Consider the following 23549-nt stretch of genomic DNA (forward strand, 5'->3'; position numbering starts at 1 on the left):
GTCAGATAGTATAGTTTTATTCCTATTTAAGATACAGCTTTTCTGACTGGTTTTTTTTTTCCCTAGTCACTGAGGTAATATGCTTTCATCAACATTTTAAATTATTAATATAATTTTTGATTCATTAGTGATGTCACTACTTTTGTCAGAATAATGCAGTTTTAAAATTATATGTAGTGATGGTCTTTATCAACAAACATTCTACTGATTTGATGGCACTGGAGGGAGCTAAAGACCATGAGGACAAGGTTCATATAAATACTTCGTAGAAGCACAGTGAAAGGATGTCCTAAATAGATTCACCTGTTTTAATTGCTCAGAGCAGGCTGTGGTGTAGGGGACATATACTTAAAAAATGTATAGGTCTTTGCCATATTAAAAATTACGTCTGAAGTTGAAGCAGGAATTAATTTGTTGATTTGAACTCAGATGTTGAGGGATTTTCAAACAAATTTTTGTCCTGTAGAGGCCCTCTTCTCCTTTTCCCATGTTCCTCTTTTGCAGCCTATGTTAAGAAAAGAAAAAAAAAAAAAAGCACAATGAAAAAGTTAATAGGGCTTGCACTGTGTTCCTCCCCTCTCACACTGTGTTCCTTCCCTGGGCTTACTCTGGAATCAGATCATGACACAGTGATCTCATCCATACCGTTACCTTTAATTTCTGTACCCAGCCTTGGCCTTGGATCAGTTTACGTTCCTTCCTGGCACAGCAAAGCAATTTTCTAGGGCGGGGTGAGGGGCTGTTCTGAAGTTATTTGACATATACAGGCTTGTATTGCAGAGTGAGCCTCGGAGGCACACAGAAGTGAGTTGTTTTTAATCGTTCTGTTTTGGTGGTTGTAAGAGTGTGAAAATACCTTTGTACAAGTTCACAAAGCAGGAGTGAAGGCAGCTGGAGCAGCTGCAAGGGTTTGGGGTTTGTCTCAGTTATCAGTGGGAGAAGCTGTGTGGGCTTCATTTCAAAACCAGCAATCAAGTATGGTCACAGGCAGTGTTTGGGATAAATTGTTCCCTCATCAGTGGGAAGCATAAAGGAGCACAAAGAATCTGCCTCGGGGAGGGATGGAGAAGCAGGAGGGGTCCATAAGCAGCATCAGGTCAGGAGGAAGAGTTAGTGGCAGAGGAGATCTGGCAGGTGTCCTGGAGGTATTCTGGAGGCCCTTCCAGCAAAGGGCTGGGGTGTTGGCCAGGTTTGGGTTACTTTATGTTTTCTGCTCTACAGCTCTCTGCATCTCATCTTTCTCCCAGACAAAAATTGGAAAATTTGTTCATTACATGAACCAGAAAGGGCTGCCTTGTAATAATTTATGAATTGCTTTCTTAAAGAAGAAAAAAAAATACATTGTTCGTTGTTGTGTAATGTAAATCAAAATGTGCAGTTTATTATAGGCTCTTAAAGTAACGGAATATCTTTTTAAAACTCAATAAATCTGAATTGCACTGCATTGCATGCTTTAAAGTATATTTTCCACAATACTGCTGTTTTCTGAAGCGTACATTGTTCAGATGGCAAACTGGATGTGGTAAAAGGAAGAGGAAAGAGGAGGGAAGTTTACATATGGTTTTAAGCCTGGATGGAAGTTACTCTACAATTTTTAGAAATGAAAAAAGAATCTGTGTAGGGACCTAAAGGAATCCTGTGGGCTGATGGTGCAGTTTGCGTGGAGCACTTGCAACGGTGCCTTTATGGCATAAGGAAGATATTTTACTGTGGCTTAAATGCTTAGTATAGTTACAGATTTTTGATTACCATCTGTAGTATCTATTGGTTTTTGATAGAGCAACTACAATTTTATATTTTGGGAGTGGTGTTCACTGTGTTGTAGCATGCCTGCTGCTGTTCCCAGTGTCTGTGCAACAGCAAAGTTTTACAACTTCAGTCTGATTCCTGAACTGTTGCTTTCATGTGCTGTAGAAAATACTGAATCTCCTGATTATACAAATGACTTCTGTGGGGTAATATTGACAAATACACTGAATAGCATTTTTGACATAACATTGTGTTCCCACACAGATAATTTGGATGTAATTGAATGGGTCGATCTAGAGTCTGTGCTAAAAATACAACGTTTTCTCACCCACTAAGTGAAAGAAAACGCTTGTTCAAAGGGCGGTTTTGTCAAGCAGAGCCGTTGGAAAGTGGGCTGGGTTATGCCGTGACTACTGATTCTGCCTTCCACCTCTGAAGGCACAGCTCAGGTCTGGCCCGAGTTACAGAGGCAGCTGGTGTGTAACCAGCATGATCCACGGCTATAGTTGTGTCCCTGGTGAGGCTGCAGAGCCAGGCTGGAGAGGGTGAAAGGGTGAGGAGCATGGCAGGGGCTTCGGGGAACCACAGCTCGTACCAGGCTGCTGGAGGCAGTGAGCAGCCTGGGAATTATTTTTAACTGGAGCAAAGCACTCCGGCAGGATCCCATCCAGGATGCCTGTCAGACTCACAGGAGTGCTTAAATACATTTGAGCCAAAAATGTACATAAGTAGAGGGGGAAGTTTTGAGGATCTGTTTTTCTTCTGTTTTCTCTTATTTTAATGGTCTCCTGGGCAAAAGACTGCATTGTTAAGAGTTTCAAAAGCGGTATGGTTTTGCTACAGACATGGGGAAAAGAGAGAAAAATAGACCTTCAAGAAAGACTGAGTGTTTGGTATGCAATGAGGTGACTTTTATAATTCTCCCAATCTCCTATCAGATAAATCTCGTGCTAACAAGCGATCAAAACCATTTCTCTGCCCGCCGCTCCATGCAGTCCGAGCTGCATTGTACCTTTCCAGCCTTTGAAACTGCCTGTGCCTATTTTTATTTGTCAGGCCGGGGCTGGGTTGGCCCTATTCCAGATGTGTCTCACAAGATTTGGTGCTGATGAGCTATTTATAGCATTGTGGTTCCATTGTCATGGCAACCGTGCTAGAGGCCAAGGCGGCTGGGAGCTATTTCTGGACTTGTGCTGTAATGTAAAACTGATTGGGAAAGTTAGTGCATCCTCTAAGCCAGACTAACTTTAGACAGGCAGAGGAAAAAAAAAAGGGGGGGAAAAAAAGAAAGACAACTACAACCTCTTTAAATAGATTTTTCTTTTTCTCCTACTTTTTCCCTATTTATTTTTTTCATTACTAGCAATTCTTGAAGGGATGGTTTGTATCCTTCTGGATTTGTCCAAAATTCATTCATGATTGCACTTTTTTTAATTATGCAGTTGAGGAAGCCAGTGTGTAACCAGCCTTGTTTTTAGGGCAAGGTTTGTATTTCATGGCAACAGAGAAGTAATGGGACTTTGCTGGCTGGTTGGTGGGATATGTTTAGGGCTTTTCTGCAACGGTTGCAGTTCTTTATACCTCCTAGTTTTAATATTCTATTTTTTGTGAGTGCTTCATGTTCTCCACACCATATAAGGAACTGTAACCTTGATTACCACAAGATGATTCCAAATATATGGAGTCATACTTTTCAGCTTTCTCATTATTTGCTTCAAAATTAGACCCATGGTGCCCCTCCGCCTCCAAGTGGCTGGAATGCTGCGAGGTTCTGCTGTCATTGCAGCAGGGGCCACTCACACAATCACTTTTCTGGGATATGTAAGCATTAATACTGTCAATAATTAAATTCCAACCTTTTACACTGGTTTTAAATCTTTTTCTATGACTTGCTACTTTGATAAGGAAATCGTAAGAACCGTTTGACTTCAGATGGGAAGTAGGAAAAATCCGTACAGCTTCCTGGGAATTTTTTCTAAAGAGTTGTCTTTTGGTTTATTTCTCTTCAAATCTTATACTACATTTTGAAGTTAATTTCCAATGTAAAGCTGGCTTTGAATGGGGTCATTGTGTCTGAGAACTGACATGCTGAATTTCTTTACAGGAATGTTATATGTGAGATGTTTTTACATGCAGTATAGACCTCTCGTAATTCTACCTATAATATTTGCTCAGTACCGTCCCTATGTGCCTGTCTCTAAATCTTGTGGGATTTTTTTCCCTCTTCATTTTCTTTGTGAAGTAGTCAAAGTAATTGTAAAGGTTTTGTTGGAATTCTTTTTATCTCCCCTTATCAAGTTTTGTTTAAGGGGAAAAAAGATCTGTGCCCTTCTGAATATTTTTAATGGTTCAGTAGCGTATTTGTGGTATGTCTTCTGTGACCACCTTAACAGTAACAACTCCACCTTTGCAATTCACAGAAATGCCAGTATATCTTTAAAAACAAAGCAAAAAATTTACTAATATTCCAATTTTAATTTTATCTTCACATTGAGGAAAAGCACGACAAGTCTGTTTTCATATACTGTCCTTGTTTGCAGGATACCACAAATATCAGCAGACTGGATATTTGCTTGTTTTTATTTGCATCATTCCTGTAACTTTTCTGCTTCTCTTAAAAAATAAGTTATCTGAAACTAAAAAAGTCTTTAGGAATAGGATTTCCCCCTTTCAGTAGCCTGTTTGCTCCCAAGAACAGCAGATATGGACAGACTGGAGGGACCTTTGATGTGTGCATGCATGCTTGCTAATGAAATAACCTCTGTGCCTTGGAGTTATTGTCAGTATTGGTCTGACTGGAAATCCACTGGTCTGACTGGGAATCCACAGCTTTGACGCTGTAACAGACCTGGAGTTTCAGGGTTTGAAAAACTCTACTGTATTAATGTCTTTTTAAACTGTGTTAAAGTACATGCATCACACATTTCTATATTTCTCAGTTTGAAAACCCTTTTAAAAAGAGTATTCTGTCTTTGTACTAATCCTGTGATTCCGGCTTCAGCGAAGACAAAATAGTTAAAGAATTTATAAAATAGTTGACTGTTCAGCCTTTAAAAAGCTGTTGCTGAATAACATTAAGGATTATGGCACAGACTAAAAAGGGAGTAAAGCAGAACCGAAGCAGGATCTGCTCTGAGAAATAAAAAATACACTATTGCTTATAAACAGCATTAATGTTGAGTTAAATTGCTGCTTAAAAACTACTTTAGGGAGCTTTGAGTTAGCTTTGTAGTCCTGAGAGACTATAAATAGTCTGCTGGGCATTTGCACAGTTTGGTCTTTAGGAAGTTCAGTAAACAAATGTTTATTTCTTTCTGGACATGGAAACCTGAATTACAACAGAGGTGATCAGGGTAAATGTAACTTTTATTCACAGTAAAATCTTGATAATTCTTAGTAATATTCTGGTTAATTTTTAGTAATAAAACCACGTGACTCAGAGGAAATAAAAATTCCACTTCCACTGACTCAATGGACTCTGGGCAATTAACCTACTCCTCAGTGCCTACCTTTAAAATAAGGTTGATGTAAGGTGTGCATTCCAGCGTGCAATGGTGGAGGCAGGAAATGCAGAACGAAAGAAGGCAGTCAGGAGGTGTGTGATTTACTGTCTTTAAAATACCTCGAGGCTTTCCGAGGTAAGAAGTTCACAAATACAGAGTTCCACTGCTACTGTTGAGGGTTATAAACAAATGCTCTATTTAGTTGAGACTGAAATTCTGAATTCTTAATTTGCAGTCTTACTGACATTAAAGATGAGGTCTTAGTAAAAGAAACATTTTGAACACAAAATCAAGTTATAACTTGACAAAAATCTGATGGAAACAGAGCTTTTCAAATATAGATATGCTGTCAGTTTGAAGAGCCATTTCCACTGTTGTTCTAGACTGAAAACAAAAGGTTTCCTTTACAAGGCAAAAAAAAAAAAAAATTCTTATTTGTCCACCATTTTTTCAGATGACAAGAAGTAAAATTTCTAGTTACTTTTTGTTGAAAAGACTGTCAGGAATGCTCAGGGAAAGGCAGTCTTGATTTCCCTCTCCCTGTTTTTCCAAAATGGTGAAGTTCTGTTGTTTCTTGGGGTGGAAGATGTAATGTGTTATATACCTTCTAATGGGGAAAAGATGGATGCAGGCTGCAGTTCTTAGTCGGGAAGAAGAATTGTTTAGTCAGGAAATTCCCCCACATAGGAATAAAACAACTCTCTGTATAAAAGAACTCCAAAATAAATCAGTTGCTGGAATATGTCTATCTGAAAACTGGGACATGGTTTTGACATAATAGGCTTATTAAAAGTTTGGAAAGGACTGGGAATACGTGTATGACTTAATTACTTTGTACAGGAGCTAAGGAGAGCCTCTGCGTATCTCTGTGTGAAGTCTGCCTTTTAAGTTCACCCCTTAAAATTAAAGACATTTCATTCTTCACAAAGATTGTCTTAAAACATTTCACATGGGATTTTCCTCCCCCAAGTTTAAGAGACCTAAAAATAAAGCACATTTTTTATTTCAGGTTGTTTTGAATTTTTATTAATACCTTTTATTTTAATATCCTGGAGACACATTGGCATCTCTCCTGGTGATGCTGTGTGTTTGGCGCTGCTGACTACAAGTGATGACCTGTGGTCTTTTGTCGTCTTCTTTTTTTTTTTCTTTTTTTTCTTTTCTTTTCTTCTTTTTTTTTCTCCTTACTGTGTCATAGCAGCGTTGATATTTTATAACACAGGCAAAAATGCCTTCTACCAAGTGACAGTATTTTTCACAGCAATAAATGATCCTGTTATTTAGCCATGTCCAGAATCTGGCCCTAAGTGAGAGCTGCCAGCAATGCTGAATGAATGAACTGCTTTCTGGAAAACAGCTTTCCCATATAACTGCTGGGAAAATTTTACAGAAGAAAAAAACCTGACTTTTTAACTTGCTTTAAGACTTAATCACAGTATAAAGTTTGGTTTCATCATTTGGTCGTTTTATTTGAATCATGTCACCGAGGTCACTTTTCTTTCTCCATGTGAAATTTGTTGCTGACATAGCAGATAGACATATCTCCAGCAGAGTTACAACAATCTATAAAAGCAATGAGTTCAGCACACAAATTAGTACTTGAAATGGCCTCGTTTGTGTTTTGGGTAGAGCACAGCAAGAATTAAAAATAGAAATTAATGATGGTGAATTTGTTTTTATTTCGAATAGGCTTTGTTCTCATCTGACTTGATAATTAGTTTAATTTACAGGATAAATTACTTGGGCTTGACTAACATTGTCTTAGAAGTCTCTGAACACAGTGAATTGATCTTTTCTGAACTCTCACGCTCCCACAGTTGCTCCTTATTTTAGATTTATCAGACTAGATTGAATTTCTGCTACATTTTCTCCGTACAGACACATTTATTTTTCCGTTGAACAGCTGAAAGAATAGTCCCCTTTTTTATGTTTTTAAAGTCTTCATCCCTTTCTAATGTGGCTAGAGCAGACTTTCATGAAAAGGCACACACACAAGCAGGAAATCTTCGTTTAATGTACTGTATTGCTCTGTTTTCCCTAAAAAGCCACTGGAAGCAGGGTAGGTTTTCTGGTAACACACAGTGAAAGACTTCCTTCTTGAACGGGTATTGTTACAAGTATCAGATGTTACTGAATGTTAGAACTTGTTTTGGGGGGAAGGAGAAATGTTTATTCCATTCGAACTTGTTTTACCTGGCATGAACGTTGCTATTGGAATTCATCTCAAGTACAGTACGGCTGCTCCTATGTGGCTGATGTTTTTCAAGGAAATCATAGACCTAAAAATAGTCTGCATAAACAACAGTGAGAGGTTTGTACTTTCAGTTCCAGGTTTTAGCAATATCTTGTTGTTATTTTCTAATTTTCAGTTTCCAAAATCCACTAAGTTGATTAGCAGAATGTTTAAAAACAAAATAAAACAAGAAACCCAAAACCAAAAATCCACCTCTTGTGGAACCTTGCATAAAATGTTATGCTTAGATAAATGTACTACAGGAAGGCTGGGTCATTGTACTAAGCACCACTGTGTCTTTGTGGAACGTGTCATGTTCTGAACGTTTTCAAAGCATGGTCCAACTTGTAAAATTGCCACGATTCTGAAACTGTGGTCTTGAGAGAATATAATGTGGAAACACTCATCCTAGTTGGAAGTCACAGTTGTACATATGTACCATCCTCTGTGTGCTGAACAAAAAGCTTTAGTTCTTTTCATTTGTATTAAATAAATAAATTACTTATCAGCCTGGAAGGGATGAAATAAAAATCCAGCCTGCAGACTGCAGTAAACATTTTGCCATCCATTTTATCCATGTCTGTGTATCTTCTTGTCACCTTTCACGATAGAACTTTACCCTTGGTCTCATTTTTTAGTAGCATGTTTACTAAGATACATTTTGAAGCGTTGAAAATTGTGTAATTCAGACCAAACAAAAATTGCTTTTTATTTGCCTCTCAAACAAGATGATCCTCTAGTTCCTGGTGAAAAGGGCATTATTGTATGTTAAAACATACAATTATTTTTCCTCCCTCCACTGCGCTTCATTAAGAGATTTGGAAAGTCAGTTGGGAAGCAGGGACTGAAACTGAGGGCTGAGAACGTTTCTGAGTTGAAAGTGGGCTTGGTTTCTGATTTGTGGATGTGGGACATAGCTACCTTTACCCCCTCTTTAAATTGTTGCCTGCAGCTGTAGTTAATGCTCTTTCAGCATACCTACCCGTGTGGAGGGAGTGGAAGGGAAAACTTGCCTTTTCTTTGTGATCTCTACTTTAGAAATTCATGCAAAGGAAACTTAAAAGGAAACTTAAAGTGTATCGATTTTTAAGACTCTGGTTAATCATTAATGTTAAAGGTAAAGTTAACTATAGAAGCATTGCTAAATCTCTTATAATACTTAAAGGGAAGGTGTCTGAGCAGTTTAGCCTTGCTGCATGCTTGGTGTTGGACAGTGTGGCTGCAAATATCATAAAATCTGCATCCTGAAGCTGCTGGTTTTCTATGGCTAGGAGTCTCATGGTAACACCACAATAAAACAGACTTAACAAAGCTTGAGATTTTTTCTTCTTTGAGTTGAAGTAAAAGATAATAAGAAGGTTACAGTTAATTGGTAAAAGACTCCAGGATACCCTCTTTAGGTAACATCTGATGAATTTGTGTAGTGTATTTTTTTCATACCCTTTTAGCCTACTGCTGCAACTTTTTCAGAAAGGGATTATATTCCTTGTTTAAAAGGCATTTTTAAAAAATATTAATATTTTCTGAAGATTACATGTGAGAAATAGAGTTGAGTAATTTTTTACTGTTAGCAGTAAATGCAGATTATGTTGCACAAGTTATATGAATAAATTACGTAAATTAAACTACTTGTGCATTTTTTAACGGAAGGAGCAGGGTGGAAGGGGGTTGGAATGAGATTACCAGACTTGTTACGAAAACTGTGGATTTGGCCCTCTGCTGGATGTGCGAGGGAATGCACATTTTAAATAATAGAGAACTCTTGTTGAGCAATTTAAGTATATTCAGCATTTCGTGACTCTGAATACGTTGAAATATACCAACTCTTATCTTGGAAGCTGTCAGTTAATAAAGTATTTGATGGTTTGTCTAATTTGAGGATGAAAAGTTAATTATTTTTTTTGTGTGTCTCTCCAGTTTCCTAGACAAGATTGACATAGTCAAACAAAATGACTATACACCATCTGACCAGGTAAGGAAAGTTAAGAAATCATACAGTTTTTCTGCCTCCTCTGACTTTGAGAATAGCTATCATTAATTTTTCAGTTGCCATTTGTGGCACTAGTAGAGGTATTTCCATGTTCTGTATGTAAGCACAAACACCTGCAGTGCTTGCTTGGGACTGTTGGCTGCATTGGAACTCCCCACAAGTATAGTATGAAACTGTTTGATTGGGATTATCCTCTGGGATGTTTCTTCTTTCTCCTAAAAGAACTCCTGAGTGTAATTATCAAAACACTTCTTTTTTTTTTTTTTTTTTTTTTTTTTCCTTGAGAGGTGGGTGCTTTACTTTGTTTCAGTTTTTACATCATTCTTGTAATGATTTCTAGAGATGCAGAGCTCCAAAGAGTCCAGTTTTCCAAGTTTTCTTCTGTTTGTCAAAGTGTTCAGATTTTCAAACTGCTTCAAATACAAGTTAGAACCTGTGCATATTTCAACAGGAGTATCAGAATAGTCAGACAACAGTAATTTACTATCAGAAAACTGATGTTAAAATGTAGCCATTTTGTTTAATGATTTAACAGTGTTGTCTAACCTTTGGATTTTGTCTGGTTTTGACTAACCAGTTCAGTACCTGTCTAGAAAGAACAGAGCTTTTATTGTGCATATGTTTTTTTCTTACAGTCTGTTCCACTTATCTTGCCTGCTGCAAATATTACAATTTATCTGTTACCTAGACCCATTGTGAAGAACACCAAAATTTTAAGTCCTAAACTGTAAAAAGTTTAGTTAAATCTAAAGCCAGGCACTGGACAGCTGGGGGAGATACCTGTCTTGTGGGGTTGGGAATTATTTGGAGGTGCTTTAAAGGTCTTGTTATATGCCACAGTCCCACCCAGACCTGTGCATCATCTAATATCCAGACATGAGTCTTCATTATTCTGAACACTTGTGTTTGTTTTAAGTGCCCTGAAAAACCTTCCTGCTATTCCAAGTGTAGTGCTTACAAACTGCTTGTGAACATATTTGTACTTGAAAAGTTGAGCACACCTGTATGTGTGCACACACGTTAAGATAGAAACCTTTGGTGCAGCTTCGTAGTGCTTCCCTCCCTCTTTTGTAGTACAGCATACACTGCCAGCACTGGGTGAATGGTTTTTATTTCTAGATATATGAATTATCTGTGTTGAATTACTTACTTTTCCTTTATTCTCTAGGATCTTCTCAGATGCAGAGTTTTGACATCAGGAATATTTGAAACCAAGTTTCAGGTGGATAAAGTAAATTTTCAGTAAGTATTTTTTGGATTTTTTTGAGGGTGTGTATTTTTGTTGGTTTGTTGGGATTTTTTAGTACAATGCAGACAAATAGGGTTAATCAAATAGGGTTAATTGGAGGACACTGCCATATAATCATGAATCATTGAGGTGTTTAACAGAAAGCAAGTATTTTATGATTTTTTTAAATATAGTAGTCTGGCTTTAAAAAGAAATGCCAGTTGGCATGCAGTTTCCTGCATGTATTTTAAATTGCAAAACCAAAATGTTTAAAATATTTTTCTTAATGCCTTTTCTGAGTGCTTCACTCATTGCTAGTTTATGTAGTAAAATACTTGGCTAAAAACTCCTGTCTATATCTAAGTAATAGAAAATGCACCTTTACTGTCCCAGGTTAGAAAGTTTGCTTGATGCAAACAGAACCTACTGAGTTTTAGGTCTGGTCATGTTGACTTCAGGTCTCTGATACTTGTTTCAGCAAATGACTTATTGTAGGCCCTTTCTTAGTTTCTTAGGTTATTAGGGTGAAAACTAATCTCCAGTGTACATCAGCAGAATTTCTTACCTTCAAGTGTAGGTATTAGTGAGAGTGAACATAATTATGTTTTGTGATGAAAGCTGTGTGTGCATGTGTTGGTGGACTGTTACCTGCTCAGGTTCTCATAATCATCAATTCCTTTTAGTTTCTATGATGTGGAAGTCCTGAAATTTAATAGATTTTCTGTTTGCATTTGAGTGACAAAAAGCCCCAAGTATAAAATGTATTCTGACTTAATTTTATGTTTTTTCTTAGTATGTTTGACGTTGGAGGGCAACGAGATGAACGCCGAAAATGGATCCAGTGTTTTAATGGTATGATTAAAATTTAAGTTCCTTTATAAGATAGTTCTCTACAGCTTTTTCTTGAACTGTGGTATTCCTGGATGTTCCTCCTGAAGTTTTGTAGTAACTGATGGATATTTCTTGATTTAGATGTGACTGCTATCATATTTGTGGTGGCGAGCAGTAGCTACAACATGGTTATACGAGAGGACAATCAGACCAATCGGCTTCAAGAAGCACTAAACCTCTTCAAGAGTATCTGGAACAACAGGTCTGTGAATTGAAGTTTCATTGCTCATATCACATAAATTGTAATCCTGTTGTGTATTATAGTCAAGGCTAGTACTGGGCCTGTCTAGGATAGAGTTAATTTTCTTCATAGCAGTTCATGTAGTGCTGCAGTTTAGATTTTGACTGAAACAATACTGATAACAAACTAATGTTGTAGCTGTTGCTGAACAGTGTTTGCAGAGCATCAAGCCCTTTTTCTCACTAAATAATCAGAGAGATGTTCCATGCCATAGTAATGTCCTGTTCAGCAATAAAAGGAAAAAGGGGATGGAGGTGTTAGGAGGGTTTAGCCACTTTGCTGAATATAGGTCTGCCCACAGGAGGTGGCAAGTGGCTGCCTTGGCATGACTTGTTTTGTATTCTTTTCTCTTCCCCTTATCCCTCACTTACTAAACAATCATTACCTTTTTTATCTTGACCTCCAAATTTTCCTGATTTTATTCTTCCTTTTCTCTTACCCCACTGCACATGAGGGGGAAAGTGACCAAGCAGCTCTGTGGTGCTTCACTGCCCACCAAGGTTAACCCACAGTAGCCAGCAACCCAGCCTTTGTTACTTGCTTCTCACAGGACAGTCCAAGCTGGTCACTTGTCACAGCTGCCTGCCTGTTACAACTCTGGAGAGTTACAGATTGGTAGTTGCCACATTGAGGCTGAAGTAATTAAAATAGTGATGGAGTAGCACACTAAAAATGTGGGTATGCTCACCTGTTGGATGCATTTCGATCAACTGCAGAAAATGAGCAACTTTCATTGCCCATGTTAGAAGCACACAAACTGAACCCAGGCTGTGTACACCTGGAGATACACCATGGGATATAGGTATAAAAGGAACCTTTCAAAATTGTTATAGTTTCATATGATTGTTGTTTACAGAACCAGGTTAAGTTTCTTTTTGCTATGTGACCCTGGCTGTGCCTTCTCAGAGTGCTTGATTCCAATTTTCTACAGGTGGCTACGGACCATTTCAGTAATTCTTTTCCTGAATAAACAAGATTTGCTAGCAGAGAAAGTTTTAGCAGGGAAATCTAAAATTGAAGACTACTTTCCAGAATTTGCTCGCTACACTACACCAGATGATGGTGAGATTTTTCAGTTTTATTAGTTAATTTATCTCTTCCTTGTTAATCATGTTTATAATGGTTTTGGTAATTTCAGCTAAGACTGCAAAACTCCTAAGTACACGTAGTCTTCATTGTCTTTCAACCAAACTGTAATGCTAAACTTTAGATATTAATAATGAGAGAATGCTGTCTTTCATTTATTTAACATATTAAAAATTTCATCATGCCAAAATTCTGTTACTTTGCTGGTGTAGACCACAGTACAGCTTGTCACAGAGATGTCCTCTGGACTGCCCATAGTCATACCCATGGTCATTTCTCTAACCTGCCAAATACCCGGCACGATGGCCACTGCAATATTCCTTTGTTGTTCTGAAATCTTGCTGTTGTAAATAGTATGTTGTGGTTTGTCTTATAATCACACTTGCAAAGTATGCTTGTATGTGAGCAGAAAACAGAACAGGTTATGATTTTTAGGTGCTGTCACCAAAACCATCTGTTTTAATGAGATATTTATTTTGTTATTAATCAGCAACACCAGAGCCTGGTGAGGATCCCAGAGTTACAAGGGCCAAGTATTTTATTAGAGATGAGTTTCTTGTAAGTATTTCCTTTCATTCATTATTCTTATGTGATTCTTCTCAAATAGAAGCTCTTACACATCTTCTGCTATTGCAAAATATTGCTGCTTTTTGTGTCTGTTATATTTGACATGCACACTGCATAAAACTGTTAGGCTTAACAGCTTTACTGCTGTTAGCTGCTCTTCTTATACTTGTTTGTTGACACAGTACAGAGTTAAATAGCATGGGAATTGGTGAGAACTTAGAAACCTCAAGTAGAATGCATGAGTGAAGTCCTGCTGCTATTAATAGGGACTGATTTTTATTCCATGCATTATTTGTAAAGATAAAACTAATAAAAAGATGCATGATCTGTAAAATGCAATACTCTGTTCATATTATCTTTCGCATTACTGGCCAGCTGAACCTACAGTATATTATTTGTAATGGTGAGCATAGCAATCAAGTTGTGGACTCATTTTAAAGTGGAGCAAAATAAAGTTTTGAGGAAGGCTTTTTTGTAAGTATAAAGAGGGGATAAAAACCTTTTACAAGGGGGCATAATTTTACCTTCTTCATGGACAAATTGACTAAGAGTTGTGTGGTTGATTTCACCAAAGCTGAATAAAAGCACTTTCTTGGTTTCCTGTTCAACTGAATTTCCTCAGTATGCATTGACCTTCTCACTGTCTAATTTTGATCATTTTCAGTTTTGTGTTTTAGGTGAGTGAATGAAATATTGTGGGCATTGTGATTACACCCTCAGAAATGAAACAGCTCACGCATAATTATCTCCATCTTCATTCACTTCAGTTTTGAGAACATGGGGTTTTTTCCCCAGTCAGTTTTACTTTAACCCAATATCTCTCTCTTACTTTTAACAGAGAATCAGCACAGCAAGTGGAGATGGAAGGCACTATTGCTATCCTCACTTCACATGTGCAGTGGATACAGAGAACATCCGGAGGGTTTTCAATGACTGTCGGGACATTATTCAGCGCATGCACCTTCGCCAATATGAGTTGTTGTGATGGAGAGCACTTTTTTCTGTGTTTTGGACTCCTTATTCTGCATTAAAAAAAGAAAAATTAACACCCTTGCCCACATAGGGTGGAAGAGAACTGTTTGAATCTCCCATTGATTTGCACCCCTCAACTTTTTCTCCTTGCTGGACAATAGCAGCACTTCTAAGCTTGCTTCTGTACCCCTCGGACAGTTTGGGATGGCCCCTAACACTTAAAAGGCCATTCCCATGAGGATTCCCTAACACTGTTATTAACAAAAAAGAAAAAGGAAAGGAAAAAAAAAAAAAGGAAATAAAATCATTAATTAAAAGCCCTGAATGTGGAACACCTCAAAGAATTGGGGATAAAAAAATTAAAATATAAAACAAAAATTGGGGAGAGAAAACTTTAGGTAATTTAGCACTGTTGTGGGCATAATCATTATAACCCGTGATCTCCACTCTTTATCATTCACTGCATCAGACTAAAGAAGGTGCCAAGTCACAGACCAACTTTGAAGACAGACACTTGAGTTTGGTTCTCTGACTGTATTGTGGCTTTGAACGGAAATACTGACAATTCTACAACAGACCTAGACAGTGCAAAAACCAACTGCTACCTTTCAGAAGGGTATTTTTAAAACCAGTCTTGGTGGTCTAAAGACAACCATGGACATTTATGAATTGAACTGCATATGGCCTGTGATTGCAGAAAGAGTTAACCACACACTGTTTTCAGTTTGTCCACTGATAATCCCGTCTGCTATAAAAATCATTATCTGGACTGTAGTCCTCACAGTCTTTCCCTTCTTTTTCTTCTTCCCTTCCCTCATTTTTTATTTTACTGCTGGATTATTATTCTTGTACAGACTGTAAAATGTATTATTTTGTACAACTTTATTGAAAAAAAAATAACTTGTAGAAGATCTTTGTGCCTTGATTATGGCTGTACCTGTACAATGAGCTAAGATGTAAGTATGTTTGATTGCGCTGTACAGCTTTGTCAACCCTATCTGCAGCATTAGCTCAAGGTAGGGAGAATTTATCTGTAGTTTAGTTTTTCTGGTTTATAAAAGAAGGAAAAATACTGTTTAGTAAAAAAAAAAAAAAAAAAAAAAAAAAAAAAAAAAGGAAAAAAAAAAAAAAAAAAAGAAAAGAAAAAGTACAAATTGTGCAAACTTAACCACTTTAAAAGTGAGGTCTTCAACAGGTGACCAGATGTTGCAGCATCATGCTTTTTAATTTTTAGCTTTAATTCATTTAAATCTCTATCCAAATGCAAAACATGGCTTGTTTCTACATAAACCAAATTTTGCTACAAATTATAAATGTTAGTCTTTGGTCATTCATAGTCCTCTTTGCTAAAAATGAAACCAGAACAATAACAGAAACATAGGGCATCATGCAGGTCTGGTGACCATCTCTAGACTGGGCCAAATACCCCACCAACCTCCACTTGTGCTGCGTGGGCAAACTACTACCAGAATGACAAGGTGTGCACTGCCCTTGGATTTGGCCACTGAATTCCAGTTTAAAATGACATTTTTATTTCTCTTTTAATAAAGAGATACTTTAGAACCTTTTTTTGTTTTATATTAACTATATAAGTAGCTTAAAGTGAAGATGTGTGGATTTTTCTTAAACTTGAATAATTTATGCAAATTATATGCTTAGAACAACATGTGGTACAGTAAAAAGAAAAAGAGCAAAAATCACTGTAGCAATAAGAGAGCATGTAATTTTAGTAACTACTACACTGCTTTATATTTTATACCTAGGTGTTTTATGTCTCTGTGAGTGTGTTACTTTTTCATGTGTCTAAACCTATGTGTACAATTTGTACAGAGTCAGAAATTACAGCTGTAATAACACATCTAGAACAGTGTTAGCCTATATTACTCAAACACCCCTGTTCCCCCCTTAATTTACATCCCTAAATTGATCTGGATCTTACTGCAGTGACTCTAAAAGGAAAGCAAAAGAAAACAGAAAAACACCAAAATACTTGCCTCTTTGCCTTTCACACTAGCTTCCCTCCACCTAAGAGACTGTTCACTTTCTTTCTTGGGAAGAGGTCCAGTTTAAATAAAAATTAGGGTGTGGTCAGTGATGTCTGTACAGCTCGATTTGCTTCAGGTATCAGATGCCTTTTTAATACCAAGAACTGCAAGTGTTTGGAATTGTGAGTTTTCAGTGCTTTTGTGGCTAAACTTTTAAATGGAAGTTAAATCACCCAGTCCATTTTCATGTAAGGAGCAGGGACGTGATGGAGTTACTGTCCCATCTCTCTTAATTCAGAATTACTGGTGATCTTGCAGAAGTCACTAAGTCACCTAAGAATTTTAGCTGCAGTTGCTACTTATTTTTGAAAAATTACCTTCCTGTGCACAGGTTTAAAAAGTTGCCACCTGAACTTTGTAGAACTGTAGGAGATCATAATCTAAAATAGCCCCCTGTGATTTAAGAATGTATCCAGTGCCTGTAGGTTAAGGGCTGGTGTTTCCACTAGGTGAAAATGGGACACTCATAGTGGAAAGGAAATACATTGTGAGCCTTAATTTTAGTTACAGGAGCCAAAATCTTTAGTGCCAACCCTTATCTTTTTAAGCCTAGGAGGAGTTGGTGTAAACACCATATTCTTAAATGGGAAAACCTGTAATGATGTGAGGAATGTAATCTCATCTGAGAGAAGCAAAGCACCTCCATTAAAAAAAAAGTAATAAGCTTCTTCCTCTGATAATGAGAAGGATACATAGTAACAATGAGCTATATAAGACAGCAGCAATTTAAGAAACCTAAAGCTTTATATAAACAGAAATGTTTAGGGGATGCTTTTTTTTTTTTTTTTTTTTTTTTTTTTTTTTTTAATTGAGGAAAAAGGCAATTGTTTTGAATATGGTTGAGTTGCACAAGTATGGAGTGTGTGTGTGTCTTAATGTCTCAGTATTGCCTTTGTTAGTCTCTTTATTAGTCCATGCAGTTTGGTGGCCTGGTAAATGCAAGTCTTATTTTTAACAACTTTTTTTTTTTTTTTTTTAATACAAAACCATAAAGCTTTAATGCTTGCTATTTAATATGTAGCTGTGTTTTCTTCTGTCTCTAATTTAGTGGCCATAATTTGCAGTTAATTGAACCATTCCAACCTAATGCTTACCCATATTTCCTAGTTTTGTTTTATTTATTTATTTGAACTTGTTTTCATGATTATTGAGGACTTTCACTTCTGTCTCATTCATCTGTTTGGAAACTTCTGACCTTACAGCCAAAACTTAACTCATTCTACTCAGTATTCATCGTGATGCTGAAGTGTAAGATACCTGCAAATGTAAACACTACCACTTTTATTAATAAAAGCAAATACAGTGTTTTAGGGCACATTTGAATCACTATAGTTGAGGTTGTGTCAGTATTTCCATTATAAACCCATAGAGGATCTATACCTTGGCACTAAATTGCCCTAAGCTAAATCTTTGCCATAGAAGGCTTCAGCTCAAGCATGATTTGGTGGGTTGGGTTTTAAACAGTTTCCAACACAGGCTCTTGTTTCTGCTTTAAGTCATACAACTGTTTTGTTGGATGGGGGTTGGTTTAAAAAGGAAAAACAAAAACACAACAAAAACAACAAACCTGGTTCAAGATTGGTTTTGGCACTTCTGTAACTCAGAAATGGTTTTGATTTTAAAACATAACCTTTGGCAAGCCAGTAACCTACAATATGGTCTGATCACTTTGGGTATTTTGTAAAAATAATAATAAATTGTAGAGATGTTGTGGTTTCAAAATCAGCTACTGTGCATTTGCAGTAACTTATTTCAACCCAAGAACTTTTAGTTACTTGTACAGTCAGTACCTATATGCAGCAGTCAGTGTGATCCAGTAGAGTAGTGATAACTCCTGAAGGTTTGTTTTTAATAATATGGAGAGGTAAATCCAATACAGACTAAAAAAAGATTCAGCTGCTTCTGAAGGAAAGCATCAAAAACAGCTCTCTTAGAGGCTGAAACTGGAGCCCTCTAAGTTGTTAGGAGCAGACTTTGATGCAAAAGCATATGAAGACATGCTGGATTAGTTGTCATAGACAAGGAGCCCTCAGGGCTTATCTTCATTTATCTAAAAACTATTTTGAATCATGCCGTCAAGGATAGGATTTAATTTAGAGTATGCTTTTAACTCCAGAGGAACTGAAGCTAATTCTGTTCCAGTGTGTTGCACGTAACTGATACCTACAGGACATTTTTCTTTCACCAGTAAATCTATGCACAGAAATGTTAATGTTCATCACTAGAATCTCAGCACCTTGTAATTAGTCATGGAATATTCCTGGAGATGATGTAGGGTGGTTTGCACTATATCCTATTTTCCAATGTTGAAAATTATGTAATAGGAAAAAAAGATACAAACTTTACCCAGGAACTGACCACAGCCTTGGAGATAGACATGAGCTGAGTACCAATCCAGTGCCTTAGTGATTATACTGTTGGTGATTGGTGCTACACAGATATCTTAGGTTGGTAAAGTTGTTTTAAGTTATAGAACTGTGTAACTTATTCTGGAAGAGAGTAAGTTCCTTCCCCAACTGTATCTAATATGCTGTGTGTATTTGTAACAGTGCTGGCACTCAGAAGACCTCTTCTGTGGAAGCAGATGGTAATGTTCCTTCTAAATGTAAGGAGCAGAGTCAGGGCCATAGATTACTATTGGTGTAAATCTCACACAGGAACAGGTCCTCATCCCTAAATTACATGTTGAGTTTGTATAACAGTAAAAATATTTACAAGTAAATGTTTGTTTGCAGTTCAAAACCAAAACTGTACCCTTCTTCCTCAGCTTAATATTTTTGAAAATTCATCCATTGGGAAAAAATCTTTCTGTTCTATGACAAGCTTTGAACAATGTCTTTGTGAATAAAATAAGCTATAAATGGGGTTTCTGAACTTTTGCTGATGAAAGCCATGACACTGAAAATCTCACTGGTGACTGACAAGGTAGAAATTCCAAGACTGAACTTACTTTATTCTTGGAGTAACCAGTTGGCTAAAGTTCTCTGAGTGGATGTGCTTCAGTTCCTATGTAAGTAGATTGCTTTAGAGTATTTTACTGTATTGCAGAAATTGATCAAGTTTCAGCCATGAGTACTGGCTTTATACTTAGTTGTTTTCAATCCTGATTCTCATCTTATTAAAAGAAAAAACTGCTTTTTACCCTGTCTACTTTAAATGTAGAGCTGAGCAAAATGGGTGCAGTCTAAAGGACAAATCTACTTGGAAAAGCAACTTGGGAGGAGATGGGGTGGCAAACTAATCTCTCACTAGGTTAAACAAAAATAATCAAGTGGGATTTGTTTGTTTTTTGTTGGGTTTTTTCCCTAATTTCTGCATCCTATAAACCTGGTTCTTGCAAAAAAATAGGACTTTCTTCTTTAGGTCAACAACAGCAAGTGCTCATTGATACCTCTGCAACAAGGGATAGCTAACAAAATATCTAATAGGTAATTTTTAAGAAAAAAACAAACACCACCAAACTGGAATTTACAGGTTTTCCTAATAATATTTTTTTTCACTTTAGAAGTTTGTCTCAATAATCTAAAAATCTTTATTTTGTTGACAGGACAGAATAAAATCTTTAAACATCCAGATCCAGAGACAATTACAGTTTCCTGAGGGGGAAGGTGCTGATGTTAGGGGTTTTTATGTAACATGCTTTCTGAGGCTGGGAGACCAGAAACAAATGTAAGCAAATTCAAAAGTAAACTATGAATGTATTTCTTCACTTTTATTTACCCAGTGTTTTATTAAGTGTGTTGGCTAATGCTTTTTTTTTTTTTTTTTTTTTTTTTTTAATAAACTGCTACTCACATTTGGAGGAAGAACAAGCTTAGGACAGAGGTAATAACGTTGGAAGTTGAGCTTTGTTGTTCTGTTCTGCAAAATAATGTCATTAGGCTGTGGACTTTATGTGAATTATTAACAGTGAAGTCTGGTGTTGCTATCTGTAGCTTTCCAGTGTTGGGTATGACTTGGAAATTGTATCATTCATGCAACTAAAATGCTTGAGTGCCAGCAGAGATCAGGCAGGGAAAGGAGCTGCCATACAAGGATTAGGAATTGGCACATCAGGAGTTGGAAAGGGGGCCCATTCTTGTTCTTTTTAATGACATTATCAGTTTCCTGTTGGCAGGATCAGGAAAGCTTCCATAAAAAGAAAAATTAAAGGGTTGGGTGATAGAACCAATAATATGTCTCTGTAAGACCTTTAAGTAGTAATTTAAGGTATTTCAAACTCGTATTAAGCTAGAGCCATAGGAAACAGGAGAGTGTGTGTTATGGTTCATATATGTCTTGGTCTTTTTAATATCTCTGCTTTTTTTGCCTGAAGGCACAACATCCCAAGTGGAGGAACAGATCTGATGAAAGGTTTGGTGCTAATCTTGAGTTCTGTTTCCCACAGGGAAAAAACTGCTGAGCTACAAAGGTTCATCTGTGTAGGAGAGTTAGGAAGCCCAGTGCTGCCACAAGCAACAACTTGTTAACCTCCTTGTGATCTAAAACCAAGTAGCTTACAACTAATTGTTCTGTCCAACATGGCCCAAAGCCTCCTGCGTTTGGCTTCAGCTACTTTCTCCTGTCCTCACCCTTGCACCTCACTTCCTCTCTCACAACGTATATGGTTGATAAAAGAGAACAGAGCAGCTATGAAAGCAACTTATGAGACAGCCTCACTGGAAGTTCAAAGAAAGTAGGGAAAACTAGATAAATAAGACTCCTAAATCCATCAGTTTGGACACTGAAACATATATCTATGGGGAAAATTCTTCATTCCCCAGGTAAGTGACCCTGTTTGGGAGTGTTAGACAATTTTTCAAGGCCAGGGGATGTGTTGAAAGGGCTGTGATATCTCCAACTAAGGAACCACAAAAAATGCACTTACTCCACATTACAGAACTTGTAGATACTTCAGTGAAGTTAAAGATTAGTGTTAAATCAACTGGAACTTGCTTTGAAGCAAGGAAATGTTACTGTGAGAGCCAAATACTGAAAAGCACTTGGGGCATTGCAAGGCAAGGCTTTTAAGCCATCAGCAGAGTTCCAACCAGAATGACCTGATGGCAACCTAAAACCCACCTTGTTTTGTCTGCTTAACTTGAAAGTTACTAGTTTGTCTCTAGTTGAATGGATTGGCTGACTTGTAAAGGGCTAATAAATACAAATTTATGCTATAAGTTTGTAGAGGGCAAGGGGCAGAGGCAGCTTACAGAAAATTCCAGTGTGGGTATTTAAAATAAACAAACAAAACAACTATGAATAAAAGGCAATTTTGTTGGAAGATGGCTCTTCTGCTTGGAATTTTTCTTTTATTTTCAGAAAGAATCAAATGAAGTTGGATGATTTCATCAGCTGTATTACATGCACCGCTTCTTTAGGTAGGAAATCTTGAAGCATTCTTGTTAAGTAGTTTGCTGAAAAATCAGACAACAAATTATATTTAGATGGAACTGAAATTTGAAGTTTATCCTTTACTCATTCAAGTACATCTGAGTGCTTTTGCTTGCTAACATTTCACCAAGACTGAAAAACACAAATACAAATAGGAGAACATAGTTAAACCCAAAGAAGACAACCAACATTGTTTCCATGCAAAGTTGTAAAGGTTTAGTTTGCAAAATCAATTTCTGGTAAATTTTCTACTTTAACCACAGTTTAAATGATACCTTAAAACTTGGTTTGATCTGACTTTGCCTCCTTTTGCCCTGAAGTGGGGAAAGCTTGGATATTGCAATTCTGCAAAGGGCTATTAAGCAAATGTGTGGCTCTCTTACAGGTCCCTAGTTTTCTCCTCAAGAGAAGCTGAAAGTAATTGAATATTGTTCATTCTTTATATATTAAAATAACTATGTTACTGCAATCAAAATAAAGAGATATAAATATATAAAGACAAAAGAACTTTTAATTTTAAGATTTGGCCACTGAAATTACTACTATCTTTAATGTCTAATACCACTGTGTCTCTCACTGGCAGTTGTTGCTGTGGACTGTTCACTTTTTCCACTCAACTAAGCAGTAAGTTTCATAGCATGCTCACCATGGAAGTCCTAGAAGTCCAACTCTTATCACTAGACCAAACTTTTACCTGCTCTGAAAATGCTTTACTGAAGCTAAGATGTACTATTTCAGCCCACAAGCTCCAGGTACAATAGAATTCTTCAGACTGTAGGTCCAAATATTGTACCTAGGAGATGCACAGCTAATTCAGCTCATTTCAGTCATGGGAAGGAAGCCTTTCCTACCTATGTAAGAACATCTGTCAAAGTGTACAAAGTGTATTTATTTGCAACTTCTGTAAAGAATTTGGTTCTCCTCAGAGTCTCAGCTGTATGACTTTCCCATGCAATTTCATTGCAATGTTAGTGAAGTTCTAGACTTTTTCTCCAGTTTCAAATGTTCTGAACCTTCTGCTAGGTGTTAGGTTATTATAATAGTTACTTGGAAGTCACCTTCAAAGAAGGTATCTGTATCTTATAACACTGCACATTGTTGGAAGGCGAAAAACCAGAAAACCCCAAAAAACTGACGAAGCACAGCAGGTGTATAGATGTTTCTTATTCTTATCTCAGAAAATGCTCTTTCTTACTTGATTTGGGATACCTTAACTTCTGGTCCATTATTTTCTTTGTTATTACTGGTTAATTGCACTCTGTTGTGAGCATGCTGTTATTTTCTCATGTCTATGAGATGGAAATTGCCTGCTAACTAAATGTTAGCCAAAAACTTTTTCTCAAGGACATCTCCACTGACCTCCAGCCTCAGCCTGTCACTTCACACAGTTCTTTCCTTGTAAAAAATGGCCAGTGCTGCCATAACAGTTGAATTTTTCCTTTATTGTCTTTCCTAACTGCAGACGATTGAGCAGTCATCTAGCACAGGTAGAGATGTGCTTGTTGTGTGTCTACTTCAATACATGCCTTTTATTCTGAAAAAGTCTCTTTTCCTTCCTGTTAAGAGAGCAAAAAGAACATTACCCTGGTCTCACAAAAACACTGAAGAAATATTTCAGGAAGGGTTGCTTCACCACTGTAGGGCAGTATATGACAGCACAACTCGAGCTGT

General features: G+C 37.1%; 1 protein-coding gene across 6 annotated transcripts in view; it reads left to right on the forward strand.

Moving 5' to 3' along the window:
• Positions 1 to 18230, forward strand: part of GNAS (GNAS complex locus) — a 134644-nt gene extending 116414 nt beyond the window's left edge. For 4 of the 6 annotated variants that reach the window (XM_030462772.1, XM_030462774.1, XM_030462773.1 and 1 more), the window contains exons 6-12: positions 9403 to 9457; positions 10644 to 10717; positions 11497 to 11555; positions 11676 to 11796; positions 12767 to 12897; positions 13412 to 13479; positions 14327 to 18230. In XM_030462772.1, coding sequence (XP_030318632.1) covers positions 9403 to 9457; positions 10644 to 10717; positions 11497 to 11555; positions 11676 to 11796; positions 12767 to 12897; positions 13412 to 13479; positions 14327 to 14473 — 655 coding nt within the window. In that variant the 3' untranslated portion in view covers positions 14474 to 18230. Of the gene's footprint in view, positions 1 to 778; positions 805 to 9402; positions 9458 to 10552; positions 10574 to 10643; positions 10718 to 11496; positions 11556 to 11675; positions 11797 to 12766; positions 12898 to 13411; positions 13480 to 14326 lie in introns of those variants that run through there. The other 2 variants (XM_030462778.1, XM_030462777.1) reach the window with 2 other exon arrangements.
• Positions 18231 to 23549: the final 5319 nt, after the last annotated feature.

This window comes from Calypte anna, chromosome 20 (assembly GCF_003957555.1).
Source record: "Calypte anna isolate BGI_N300 chromosome 20, bCalAnn1_v1.p, whole genome shotgun sequence".
Lineage (NCBI taxonomy): Eukaryota > Metazoa > Chordata > Aves > Apodiformes > Trochilidae > Calypte > Calypte anna.